Raw genomic sequence first — 14,401 nt, forward strand, 5'->3', positions numbered from 1 at the left:
TTTTCTGTGTTTTTGATCATTCTTACCTCCTACCATCGTGTTCAAGCCTTTACACCGTCAAAAACCTCGTTAAAATCCGATTTACAGATCTGCAAATCTTCCGTGTTCATCAGGCGAAGTTGCCGTCACTGTGCGTAGGGTTTCGGCGAAGATTTAAGGTTAAGCGAAGTTATCCACAACTTCGCCTACCTTCTCAAGTTCGCTACCTCAATCGAAGTTCTCTACAACTTCGCCTACCTCTTAAGTTCGCTTACCCCAAGCGAAGTTAAGAATCAGCGAAGTTAATCAGCACTGTTATCAGCGAAGTTCTTCAGCGAAGTTCTCTACAACTTTGCCTACTTCAAGCGAAGTTATCCGTAACTTCGCCTACAATACTTTAATATAAAAAAAAAAATTCTTAATTTTTCAGGTTTCTTACTTTTCGGGAAAGATGTCGTCGATCAACATCTCTGAGTTAGTGAAGATGGAAGTTGAAGCAGGGTCAGCTACCAAGGCCCCAAGATTGCTGAAGGGAACCGATTTCGTTGCATGGAAGGATCGGTTCATACAATACGTCAAATACCAGGATGCGAAGATGTGGGTATGCATCCAGGATGGTTATATTCCACCAGTTATGGAGTATGAAGGTCGTGATCAAATTAAAAAGTATAGTAAAATGGAAGAAGAAGAGAAAAAGATGTATGAGGCCGAGAGCAAGGCTCATGCTGCTATTACTATGGCTCTTCCACAAGAGATCCTTCATACGTTTAGAAAGTACACATCAGCAAGAGATCTGTGGGAAGCTCTTGAGAACAGATTTGAAGGGAATGTAGGAATCCGGGCTTCAAAGATAAAATTGCTCAAAACCCAGTTCTCAGTCTTCAAGTATTTGAAGAATGAATCCTTAGATGATATTATCACTCGATATTACCATCTGATGACTGAATTGAGCAACTATTCAATTTCCTACCGAGAAGAAGAAATAGTTGAGAAGCTTCTAGATGCTCTCCCACCAAAATGGGAGATGTACACTGTGCTGATGAGGGAAGACAAGGACTTTCCCACATATGATCTTGAAACGGCAGTCAACAAGCTCAGGACCTTTGAGCTTAACATGGTCAGAAAAGAGACACCTATGGATCAGGTTCAAGATCCAGGTATGTATGGAGCTAAAGTCAACACTAGCTCAGGATCGAAGACTGAATCTGCTGCCTACTACACAAAGGGAGAGTCGGGCCCCAACTCATCACATGAGGGGCATGTGTCAGTTAACACAAATGGGGATGTTTCCTATGTAGCAGCTGGATCGAGTGGTTCTCAACCCCAGGTAAGCAAGAGTAGTTGCTCTCCAAGTTCTCCCAGCAACAACTACTCCAAGATGCCTATGAGTGTCAAGTCTGCTGAAGAGCAGTTTGGTCTCTATGCTTCTTTCATTGCTTCCTATGAGAACTACATTCAAGGGAAGATTGTTGATCCAGCTATGTTGGATGAAGATTACGATAAGATTGATGCTGACGATATGGAAGAAATGGATTTACAATGGCAAATGGCCATGATCGTGAGAAGAGTAAAAAGGTTTATGAGAAAGACGGGAAGGAAGTTTGTCGGTGGAAAGCCGAGGTTTGACAAGGCAAAGGTGAGAGATGCTACAATTGTCAACAAAACGGTCACTTTGCAAAGGAATGCAGGAATGAGCGTGTGGAACGAAGTCAGGGTAGGTCTCCACAGCAAAGTGAGGGTAGAAAAGATTATAGTGCGATGATGTCCAGAGAAGATGGTGAATACAACTGGAACCTGCTGTCTAAAGAAACTTTTGAGCAGGCAAATTTGGCGAAGGTTGAAACTGAAGAAAGTGAGAAGGTTACCAGAAAAGAAAAAGCTTTCATGGCAGATGTTAAAGATCAGCTCTCCGAGGTATATTCTAAACCAACTTGTTCAAAATGTAAGAACTTGTCTGAGCAACTAGCAACCATAACTGATCAGTATGTTAGTTTGGATGCTGAGTTTAAAACATTAAAAGAAGATCATCACTTTATTAAATCAAGAGAAAATAATTATAAAATTAAAATAAAAGCTTGTGAAAAAGATGTTAAAAGTTTAAAAACAAAACTTGCTGAAAAAATTGAAGTGATTGATTTAAGTTATAAAGTTTTGGAAGAAAAGACCAAACTAATTGCTGAGAGAGAAAAACAGATTGCTGACCACCAGGTGAAAGTGGTGGAACTGAATCGAAAACTGGAGCAGTTCATAAATTCCTCTGCTATTCTTGATCACCTTGTCAGTGATCAAGGTTCCTCTGTCAAGAGGGGAGGAATCGGTTATCATGAGGTTCCACCACCGTACAATCACAATTACACTTTTAACCCTAGTGTTCAGAAATCTGTTGACTTTGAGGTTGCTCAGACAGTGCCAATTAAAGTAACTGTCAAAGAACCAAATGTTAGTAGAGGCGAAACAAGTTCGCCTGTTTCAAGTGTTGAAATTTCTGATCAAAGTCCAGTCTCGTCAGATTCGGATAAGTCATCCGAGTCTGGTAAGGCAAAAGAGGAGGTGATATTACCCAAGAGTGGAGAAAAAGATAAAACAAATAAAAGGAGTACTCCACTAAACCCGTACGTCCCACCATATGTGAGACGAACGGGCTACCTATAGCCTCGACATCTAAAACACCGGTTGATAAAAAAGTTGAGCATATGTGTTGTTTTAGATGTAATCAATTAGGACATCTTGTTGCAAATTGCCCTCTGAAGCAGCGATTCAGAGGTGTAAGGCCTACTAAAGCTGAGAATAAACCTAATAGTAATTATCATGCTGCTAAAAATGAAAACCACTTAAAATTCAAAAATGTGACTAATTCAGGTTTTCATAGAAACAAATCTCAGTTTTACACTGCTAATAACCAAACCACAAGTTATAATTCTTTCAATTCTCAAAGGTTTGGAAGGCCTCACAATCAATCTTCAAGGAGGTTTCCTAATAGGACTTACAGGAATTTTCGAGATACTAACTTTGGAAAGCCAAAGTTTGGGATGTATAGATCCAAGACCAATTGGTCTTGGGTCCCTAAATTCTAATCTTTTGCTTTATTGTGCAGGAACAGTTGAACAGGGCTGTCAACAATCTTTGGGTTGTAGATAGCGGCTGTTCCCGGCACATGACGGGTAACAAATACTTGTTACACGATTTGAAACCTGTTCAAGGAGGGAGAGTGAGCTTTGCCGGTGAAAGTGGTGGCAAGATTACTGGAATGGGAACGGTGTTAAACGGAAAGATGACTTTGGAGAAGGTTAACTTTGTAGAAGAATTGAAGCACAATCTGCTGAGTGTGTCGCAGATCTGTGATAAGGAGTACACCGTTCATTTTACAAAGAATGAGGCGATTGTGTTGAAACCTGGTTTTCAGATACCAGAGGAGTGGATTCTGATGAAGGCTCCACGTGAAAGAAATACATATATTATGGATATGAGATCAACTGAAATGGCCACGGCAGAATCATGCCTTATGACAAAAGCTAGTGAATCAGAATCCGAATTGTGGCATAGGAGAATGGGGCACATTCATCTTCGAAAGATGAACCACATTGTCAAGAATGGACTTGTGCTGGGCGTTCCCTTGAAGAGTTTCAATTTTGAAGATAAATGTATAGCGTGCAAGAAGGGAAAGCAGCACAAGAAATCCCATCTCACCAAGAAAGTCAATTCAATTGCCAGTACTCTGGAGTTGCTTCACATGGATCTCTTCGGTCCCGTGAATGCAAAAAGTCTAGGAGGAACTTCTTATTGCTTGGTGATCACTGATGACTACTCACGATATTCGTGGGTGTATTTCCTGAAATCAAAAGACGAAACGGCTCAGATGGTGAAGAATTTGATTACCAAAGTTGAGAACGTTATGGATAAAAGGGTTAAGTTCATCAGGAGTGACAATGGAACGGAGTTCAAGAATTTTGAGATGGAGATCTTCTGCCTTCAGAGAGGGATTGAACACCAATACAGCGCTCCGTATACACCGCAACAGAATGGAGTGGCTGAAAGGAAGAATAGAACATTAATTGAAGGAGCCAGAACTATGCTAGCTGATTCGAAGCTTCCTGTGGTGTTTTGGGCTGAAGCTGTTACTACAGCAGGGTTATGTTCTGAATAGAGTTTTAACTGTTAAAAGACTTGGTAAAACGTGTTATGAGCTTATGCATGGGAGAAAGCCCAACTTGAGTGGTCTTGAACCATTCGAGTCCCCTTGTTCGATTTTGAAGACAAATTCTAAATTTGGTGAAGTAGCCGATGAAGGAATCTTAGTCGGTTATGTTGTTGGGACTCCCAACAGACGTGTCTTCAATACATCGACCAGCAAGGTTGAGGTAGTATGTAACACCGATATCACAAGTTACCAACCGCCAAAACCAAGCAACGGACATGCGGAGTTTTTCGACTATGTTAAACTTTTTAAGTCTTTTAACATACCGTATTTGGATATTGCTGAAGAAGAAGAGAGAGTTGCTACGAAGATGATCCTTGATGAGGAAGAAAACCTATTGCAAAGACAGCTGATCGATAAATGTCAACCTTCCTCATCAAATGCTGTCGATACCCCTGCTACCTCGACTGAAGAAGAATTTTTCAATCCATTTCACTCTCAGCATGAAACAACCATTGACGAGCTCTCTTCTAACTTGGAAGACAATTTGCATGTCGGTTCTGTTCCGACCACGAGGATTCATAAAGATCACTCTTTGGAGAATGTGATTGGTGATGTGTCCTCCGGTGTACAAACAAGACGTAGCTTGAATGAGCACACCTGTGTTTACACAAGCATCAAGGAGACAGGGATAATCAACGAATGCTTGTACACCTGCTTTATCAGCCAGATTGAACCGAAGAATTATCAAATGGCTCTCAAGGACAGCTCGTGGGTCGAAGCTATGCAAGAAGAGTTGGCTCAATTCAAGAAAATGGAAGTTTGGACTTTGGTTGAAAAACCGAAGCATGTGCATGCGATAGGCACAAAATGGGTGTTTAAGTGCAAGAGAGATGAGAAAGGGATTATCATAAGAAACAAGGCGAGGCTAGTCGTTAAAGGTTTTAATCAACAAGAGGGGATTGATTATAATGAAGTGTTCGCTCATGTCGCAAGGTTGGAAGCCATTAGATTGTTTTTGGCGTTCGCTGCTTATAAGAAGATCGTATTTCAGTTGGATGTGAATAGTGCGTTTCTGAATGGGAAAGTTGATGAGGTAGTGTATGTTGAGCAACCTCCGGGTTTTCCTGACCCAGACTTTCCTGATCACGTGTACAAGTTGAGCAAGGCATTGTATGGACTACATCAGGCACCTAGTGCCTGGTATTCAACTTTATCAGATTACTTGCTTGAAAATGGTTTTGAAAGAGGGAAGATTGATAGCACGTTGTTCGTTAAGAGAGAAGGAAGCGACTTCCTGCTGGTGCAAGTCTACGTGGATGACATTATTTTTGCTGCATCTAAAGTCTCCATGTGTCAGGAGTTTGAGGACGTCATGAAGAAAAGGTTTGAAATGAGTGCTATGGGTGAACTAACTTTCTTTTTAGGATTGCAGGTTGATCAGAAGAAGGATGGGATGTTCATTCATCAGACCAAGTATGTCCATGATGTGCTCAAACGCTTCAAGATGGAGGACAGCACTCCATTCGACACTCCAATCTGCGTCAATCACAAATTGGGTGCTGAGTCAGACGGTGATGCAGATGTGGACCAAACTCAGTATCGGGCTATTATAGGTTCTTTAATGTACTTAACTGCTTCTAGGCCTGATATAATGTTTGCTGTTTGTCTTTGTGCTCGTTTTCAGGCAAACCCAAAGGAATCTCACATGAAGGGTGTGAAGAGGATCTTGCGGTATCTCAAGGGCAAACCGAAGCTGGGGTTGTGGTACCCGAGAGGAGGAGACTTGGAGCTAGTCGCTTACACAGATTCTGATTATGGAGGGTGCAATCAGAGTCGGAAGTCAACAACTGGAGGATGTCAGTTTCTTGGTGGCAGATTGGTGTCGTGGCAATGCAAGAAGCAGACTTCAGTCGCAATTTCAACCTGTGAAGCAGAATACATGGCAGCATCCAACTGCTGCTCCCAGGTTCTTTGGATTCAACAACAGTTGCGCGACTATGGTCTGAATTTCTTACTTACACCTATTTGCATTGATAACACAGCTGCTATCTCAGTAACTAACAATCCCGTGAAGCATAGTAAAACTAAACATATTGACATACGTCATCATTTTATACGGGATTGTGCTGAGAAGAAACTGATTGTGCTTGAAAAGGTGGATACGCTTTATAATTTCGCTGATTTATATACTAAAGCGTTTGACAAAACGAGATTTCAAAACCTTATTGAGTTGAATGGGATGATCAATCCCGAGTAACCATGCTTTTCAAGTTATATTAAAAAAAAAAAATCACTATCGCTTAAAAGTATGTCGGTTGCCTCAGTTTGAAGGACTTATCTTCGGATATGTTTTGGTCCTCATTCTCTACTTGTAGAATTTGAGGATAGCCATTAACCAAAGGACTGAAAGTGACCGGGGCGGTTTATGATGAGTTTTCATTCTTTCGCTTAAAATTAGTCGATCATATTAATTAGTTAGAATGACACATACTAGTATGTGGTCGGTCCAGCTGATCCATTGGATCTTCGGGATAGCCGTTTACCTGAAAACTTTGTTTTGGTCGGGGCGATTAATGTTAAAATTTTTTTTAAGGGAAATGAAATTATTTTTCAAGTCTACTACTTCGTAAGAAGTTCGTTAACTATGTTTAACAGAAAATTGATCCAACCTTGGAAAATGATAGATATACTGATTCTGTGTGCTTAACTAGTGAAGTTATTAGGCTTAAAAGGCTTTAGGACAGTCATTGTATGTCATGGTAACTTTTTATGGTGCGTAAAAGTAGATGTGATACAAACTAAAACTACTTGATTTTACGTGGAAACTCCTTATGAGTTTTGCATGTCTTCATATATATCTTTCCGAATGATAGGCAGAAAAGCGATTACCCAGTCATACACGATCCCGTAAGTGTTCTGATTCCCGTGAAGATAGCGTTTCAAGAAACTACAGTGATCCAGATTCGGGACTTGCAGTTGGTTACTACTCTGAAGTCTATGTAAATGTTTATCATAAAAAAAAAAAAAAAAAAAAAAAAAAAAAAAAAAAAAAACTTATGAGTTATTGAAACATTCTAGAGTTCAACATATCAAGACTTCTTAATCATGGAGTAAGAAAGAGAACGGGAAGGAGATGAAGAGTAATTACAAACTTAATCAGACACTAAGGGTCGAAGTCAATTCGGGGTGACCTGGGGAAAGCCAAATACGCTTTGAGAATAGATAGGAGGCATCATAATCTCTGAGTTGTTGCCCACTTAATTTTTGAGTTTAATTGAACTTAACTCGTATCATAGAAACGATGAAAACCATCTTAAGTTATTTACCTGCTTACAACCTGTTTCTTTATGTCATAATACAGCTAAACACGGATCTATGTGACAATCACGTAATTAGTATGATTCATGTTCGGATATTTTCTAAAACGTAGTAGTCCCTATCGAGACTGAAATTTGATCCCTTGTACTTTATTTTTTAAAAGTTTCTTGTACTTAGTTAGTTTTATGATTTTATAACTGGTTACTTGGACTTGATCGTGTTATTTGATTCTTAAAGGGAAGTTTTAAAAGTTAATTGCAAAATGTTCAAATTATAAGGGTTGATTTTATAAATATAGGCGATGTTGTTAAACAGGCGAACTTGTGAGTAACTTCGCCTAGGCGAAGTTAACCGTAACTTCGCCTATATAACTTCGCCCCTATATAAGGATTTTCAAGAGTCAAAACTGTTCATAAATTCTAAATCTCAGCGAACTTATTATCGATTTTCACAGCGAACTTATCTCCGATTTTCATACGTTTATCTGTTTCCGATTTCAATCAGTATTCAAGGTGTGTTTGGGTTCTATATCTTATACTCGATGTTCGATGTTGTTAATCCTAGGTTGTTTCGACACCCGGTTAACGACCTCGGACGTTCGAAACTTAAACCCGATTTCAAACCTTGTTTTCACGTGGTCATGTACAACCTGGTCGTCTAGTTATCCTTAAAAACTTGTGTTTCAGAGTCCTTAATCTCCACAATCGTTAAATTCGCCAACGGCACGTCGTTCGAAATCCTTTCTGTCGCCGATTCAGATTCAGGCGAACTTAAGGTTTAGGCGAAGTTATCCGTAACTTCGCCTGAGTCTAAACTTCGCCAGAGGCGATATTGTGGTGAGGCGAAGTTAACATTAACTTCGCCTGGATCTTTTAATTTTTTAATTATTAGACGAACTTAAAGATGAAGTGAAGTTGTTCCCAACTTCGCCCCAACTTTAACTTCGCCTATACAGATTTTATCACAACTTCGCACATGGTAACAAGCGAACTTGTGGTACGCCTTAACGTTTATCTAACTTGGTTCGTTTGTTGCAGATATGGCTGCAGTAGCAGGTGCTGGAGGTGCTGGAGGCGATGACGGAGATAATCAGAGGCAATTCTTCCCGGGTCACAACATGTTCATCACCTTAGACCCGGAAGCGAGCGGTGTTGAGGATTACCGCGAGATAATCACATTCCTCATTCGCTCGAGGATATTCCACGCTATCACGACGACTCTGCCGATATCCTTACCCAATATCGAGGATTTCTGGCAGACTGTGGAGTACGATTGCCGCGTTGAGCCCCGGTTATGCGAGCAACCGTCAACAATCAGGAGGTTCAGTTCTCATCTGAACAAATACGGGTGGCTTTACGGTTCGGTGAGGAGACTAGGGAAGACCCTACGGAGTTTGTGGCTCCGTTCCGTGATGGAGCATTCCTACGAATGGGATATTCTGGTCCCTTGGGCGATACCCATATATGGAAGGGGTTTCTGCTCGATCAGTGGCGCTTCCTCATGCACGTCATGATTGTGTGTATGTCTGGGAGGAAGGCGGGTACTGACGGAATGGGTGCGACCATGCAGTCAGCAATGACTGCTCTGACTTATAACAAACGTTAGATGGTCTTTTATGAGATCGACAGACAGAGGAGGGCGATGGCTCGTGAGCGGTTCATAATGTATCCAAGATTCATCCAGATGATCTTGAACCATGTGGCTCCAAATTTGCCTCAACGACGCCCAATACGATACGTGGAGAGTGTGAGCAAACGTATCTTTGCTCAATGCCGTACTTCGAGTGCGAGGAGCAAGCCTGAACGTCGTCCAAGGCATACTCCACTCTTTGGGTTCTTAATAAACCCGGGGTATGTGCCAGCTCGGGGGGATGAGTTCAGAGACCCTCAACCACAACAGGCAGGAGCAACTCGAGATGTACCTACTGTGCCTGTGGTGTCGGCTGAGGAGGATGTAGACCTTGATGCTGCATTTGGCGGCCAAGGATTCTTCGACATGGACCGTTTTGATCCACAAGAAGAGGTGCAGGTCTCTGCTGCACAGGTTCGGGAAGTGAATGTTACTAGAGCAGCTACGACGGTGGCTGACTCAGATCTTGATGATGTTATGGATGAGGCGAGAAGGATGTTGGTGAGACGAGAAAGGACGATTGGGAAGAGGAATAGGACAGTTGATGATACTGAGTCAGAAGAAGAAGAAGAAGAGGATATTCACAAGCTGATTAGACGATCAAGACGTGAAAGGACAGGTGCAGGTATGGGAGCTGGAGAGACTTCAAGAGTTGTACGGTTCGCTCCATCCGCACTGTCAGGTATGTCGATTGTTCCTACTTCTGTACAGGTTACAAGCGCCGCGGATGTTCCCGTGGTGGCTACATCAGCTGTCGGCATCCCATCCATCACACTAAAGACGACGACTCCGGAGATTGTGTCGTTACCACTTCCAACGCTTACTCCTTCAGAGGTGGTGGCACAATTTGTAGAGTCTACCGTCGTTGCAACTGCAGGGTTGTCGGTCACGATACCACCTGCGGTTACGTCCACAACTGCTTCTGATGTCCCGGTTACATTCGAGATCCCTGCTGAGTATACTCAAGACACATCTAACATGAGGTTTGATTTCGATGCAACCCTCTCAGACTCGGAGAGAATAGCTGCACTTGAACGGGTCGTGGCAGAGCAATCGAGGATAAACTTTATCCAGACCCAGGCTATTCAGCGCCTTGTAGCAGAGAATCAACTACAGTCGTCCCTCCTGGTTGAACATGGGCGAATTATAGATGCTATGAAGGAGTTCTTGGCATCTCAGGGGGAGACAGGCTGTAGAGGCGACGAGTTAAGGACAAAGAAGAGAAATGATAGAGACGATGATCCCAATGCATCGAAAGGTGCAGGTGGTGAGTTGCCAAGAACTACTCAAGCTCTTGGGACTTCCACAACTCAGGGGGAGTCTGCGGGTGCAGTTGGTGGTGATGAGGTGGTGATGGTTGATGATGAAGATGATGTGATCGAAGCGTTGAAAGAATTGGATGATGATATGCTAGAGGATGATGATGATGTGCTGCCTATTGAGGAGATTGAGAAGATTGGAGCACAGATTGTGATTGAAGATGTTGAGGAAGGTGAAATAGTAGAAGAAAATGTTGAACACGAGATCCCAGGTGTTGAGAAAGCCGATATGGGTACTGAGATGGAAAATGATGAGACTGAGTGGGAGGAGCAGCCTAGGTGGAAGGAAGGCTGTGCTCATTGGTTTATTAAAACTAAGAAGCCTGCTGTTCCAACCATGTTCAAGAAGAGTTATAATATCAAAGGCTATGCTGAGTCGAAGAAAGGAATTATTTGTTGTCTATATGATGAACAGATAAAGTTGTTTGTGGTGAAACGTTATGATGGGATTCAGTATTTTAAAAGAACGTTGAGATCTCTCAATACATTTCCTGAATGTGAGGTGAAGGATTTGGCTAGATTGGGGCTGATCAATAGAAGCGACGACAACATGGCAAGGGTTATTGGGAAGATCGTGTGGAAAGAAAGCATAAAAGAGAAGAAGTTTGAGTTATTAAAGCCACAGAAGGGAAAGCTAGTGGAAGATAAAGAAAGGGGAATGAGAGCAGATGGCAAGCCATGGATGGTAATGAAGTACAAACCGATTCGATGCATTAAGGAGGTTCCAATGAAGATTATGCCTCAAGATGTGTTGAAGAATCTTAAATGGTGGTATGTTGATTGCCAGACTGCTGAAGCCGTGATGGAAGACGAAGACGAACAAGAAGTGCTGAGGGTGTATGATCCGATGCATCTTGTTAACTTATCGAAAACTGATCTGCAAGTGTTGAATGAAAAGAAGATATTCTATATTCCTGCTTGGAAAGACGAAGCGAGGAAGTATCAGCGAGTAGTCACGGTATGTGTTAGAGAAGGAGTGCATGCGTGAAGATTACAAGACAAGTGCTTAAAGATCAAGATATGAAGCTACTGCCAAGGGGGAGTCTGTTGGTGCATAAATGTCAGTAGTTCATAGTCTAGTGTCTGTAATCGAGTCTGTAATGTTATTTATGTTTTTGTTTAAGCGAAGTTGTTAACAAGTTTGCCTAGGCGAACTTGTTGAACAAGCGAAGTTATGGACAACTTCGCCTGAACATATCAGGCGAAGTTGTCGTGTATTTATATACCAGCTTACGGCTTGGTTTATAGTGAGTCGTTTAAGTCAGTCGAGTTGATCTGAGTTCATTGTAACGTGAGGACGAGAGTCTGTATCAGTGATTCATATCACGTGAGTTCAGTTATTAATATATAACGTGTTTCGGTTTATTCGTGTGTGTTTGTTTGATTTGCTTTCTACGCTCGTAACGATCTACGCAGGGATTCCGCACCTGAGTAGACCGAGATATCTCGTGTGATCCGTCAAGGGAACCTACAAATGAGATGTTGGCTCATGGGATCCAAATGACACATCTAGAAATTGCTTCAGAGCAAAGTGAGCTACCTATGATGGAACCCAAAGTGGCTTATAATGAGACTGCTTTGAAAGACAGAGTTACTTGTTTGAAGGAGGCTAAAAAATCATACTTGATTGGCGGTATAAGTATGGGTATCTTTTTCCTAGGAGCTATGAAGCCTGAAGCCTGAAGCCTGAAGGTTGTGTTGATTTTAGTGGTGTTGTTGAAGTAAATCATGTGTTCTCTGATAGAAAGACTTTTATCTTTTGTATATTGACTTTGGGTGTTTGTTAACTTTGGTTGAATGCATGTTTATGTTTGGGTAATGTTTTGATTTGTTTGGCACATTCCATGAGGTGATTTGTTTACTTTTAGGTCTTTAATTGCTGAATAATTAGCATCAAATGTTTAAAACGTGGCAAAAAAATGGGTGTCAAACTTGTTTTTTATTGATATAAAATATTATTTAGATAAAGTGAATTGATAAGATCAATTTATAAATGCCAGGGAATCTTTATATTGGTATAAAATGATTATGTCATTTATTTGTTTTCCTATAAAGTTCATCTTTAACCAAATTAAAGGGTACTATTTTAAGAGGGCACATAGTAGTACCAAGGGCGTCAACAAGAAGCAACAGGATGATTGTGCGCGGCGACAAGAAGCAACATGGCGGTTGTGTGCCGGACCACAAGAGGCATGACGAATGACGACGACTCGGTTCGATCATAAGCCATGATAGGAGTATGAGGAAGGAATAACATAAAACACGGTATTTATTTTCAGTTGCATTACAAGCTTTCATTTATCACGCCGTTTTTTAGCAATGGCTGTCTGATGTTCACAAATGTTTGTGATTGTAGCTTTGGGCATAGGAATTTGCGCTTTAGATTTTTAGTGAAAATCAACCACCAAACTATAGTTGGGAGTCCAGATATTTCAAGTTTTGTGTTTTGACATGGTTGTCTGATGCTAACACAATTGTGTTATGGGCTTATTGGTGCTTCTCGTAATCCATTTTAGTGAGTTTATTTTTGGGCGCTGGACCTGGCCCATGTCTTCGTTTGAGTCCATTAGTGTGTCAGTTTGTTTTCTTAGTTATCTCTTTTCAGTTATGTATTTGTACGAGTCTTTGTGTTGACCTAGTTTATAGGAGAACATGGAGATTGGTGGTAGAAGTTGTGAGTTAGTGGAGTCAGTTAACTTTTGTATTGCTATTTAATAGCTTTGATGTTGAATTAATGAAGCACCAGAAATTGTGAGTCTATTGTATGATACCCTTTTACAAGTGGTGTCAGAGCGCAAACACTGGGAGAGAGAGAGAGAGAGAGAGAGATAGAGAGAGATAGAAAGAGAGAGAGAGAGAGAGGAGAGAGATCAAAGTGAAAGACAAGAGAATTTACTTCCATGGCTGAAGAGAAGACTGGTTTTCAAGCCCCAACGGTTCCAAAATTTGATGGTGACTATGACCATTGGAGCATGGTGATGAAAACGTTGCTGAGATCAAAAGAGTACTGGACGGTGATTGAACCAGGGTTTAGGGAACCCGAAGAAGGAGAACAAGTCAATGCCGCTCAGCGCACACAACTAGAGTCGATGAGATTGAAAGATTTGAAGGCCAAGAATTACTTGTTTCAGTCAATTGACAAGCAAATTCTAAAGACAATGACAAAAAAGGAGACTGCAAACAGATTTGGGATGCCATGAAGAGCAAATATCAAGGGAACGCTAGGGTTAAACGGGCTCAACTGCAGAGACCACGTAAGGTGTTCGAAACACTTGAGATAAGGGAAGGAGAAGGTATCACCGAATACTTTGGTCGTGTGATGTCCACAACCAACGAAATGAAGAATTTTGGAAAAGATATGACGGACGTGAAGATAGTGGAGAAGGTATTGAGGTCGCTCACCGAAAGCTATAACTTCGTTGTTTGTTCAATAGAAGAATCTGGCGATCTTTCGGTAGACGAATTACAAAGCTCCCTCCTCGTCCATGAACAAAAATTGTCACGAAAAACTCCCGATGATCAAGTGCAGAAAACAGAACTTGATTCATTCGGTGGACGTGGACGTGGACGAGGGAGGGGCTACTTCAACAGAGGACGGGGACGTGGCCGTGGTAGATCAAGACCGGAGTATGATAAGGCATCGGTGGAGTGTTATCGTTGCCATCAATTAGGACACTTCGCCTACGAATGTACCAAAGATGAGAAAGCAGCAAATTATGCCGAGTTTGACGAAGGAGAAGACTTATTATTAATGACCCATGCTGTTGCACGTGAAGAGCAGAGATCCGGAATTTAGTTTCTCGACTCGGCATGCTCCAATCATATGACTGGAGCCCGTGAATGGTTTGTATTGGTATAAAATGATTATGTCATTTATTTGTTTTCCTATAAAGTTCATCTTTAACCAAATTAAAGGGTACTATTTTAAGAGGGCACATAGTAGTACCAAGGGCGTCAACAAGAAGCAACAGGATGATTGTGCGCGGCGACAAGAAGCAACATGGCGGTTGTGTGCCGG

At 41.6% G+C, this 14,401-nt stretch overlaps 1 protein-coding gene across 1 annotated transcript; it reads left to right on the forward strand.

Annotated features, from left to right (window-relative positions):
• The first annotated feature begins 13,579 nt into the window (after nucleotides 1–13,579).
• LOC143545439 (uncharacterized) lies at nucleotides 13,580–14,179 on the forward strand. The gene has a single exon (XM_077037339.1). The coding sequence runs from the start codon at nucleotides 13,580–13,582 to the stop codon at nucleotides 14,177–14,179; it is 600 nt and encodes a 199-aa protein (XP_076893454.1).
• Nucleotides 14,180–14,401: the final 222 nt, after the last annotated feature.

The sequence above is a fragment of the Bidens hawaiensis genome, unplaced genomic scaffold, assembly GCF_021521415.1.
Source record: "Bidens hawaiensis isolate Kalapana, Puna unplaced genomic scaffold, B.hawaiensis_p1.1 tig00013977_1, whole genome shotgun sequence".
In the NCBI taxonomy this organism is placed as follows: domain Eukaryota; kingdom Viridiplantae; phylum Streptophyta; class Magnoliopsida; order Asterales; family Asteraceae; genus Bidens; species Bidens hawaiensis.

Bases quoted from the DNA above. Each gene is read 5' to 3' on its own strand.
- LOC143545439 (XM_077037339.1), top strand. From the start codon at position 13,580: ATGAAGAGCAAATATCAAGGGAACGCTAGGGTTAAACGGGCTCAACTG.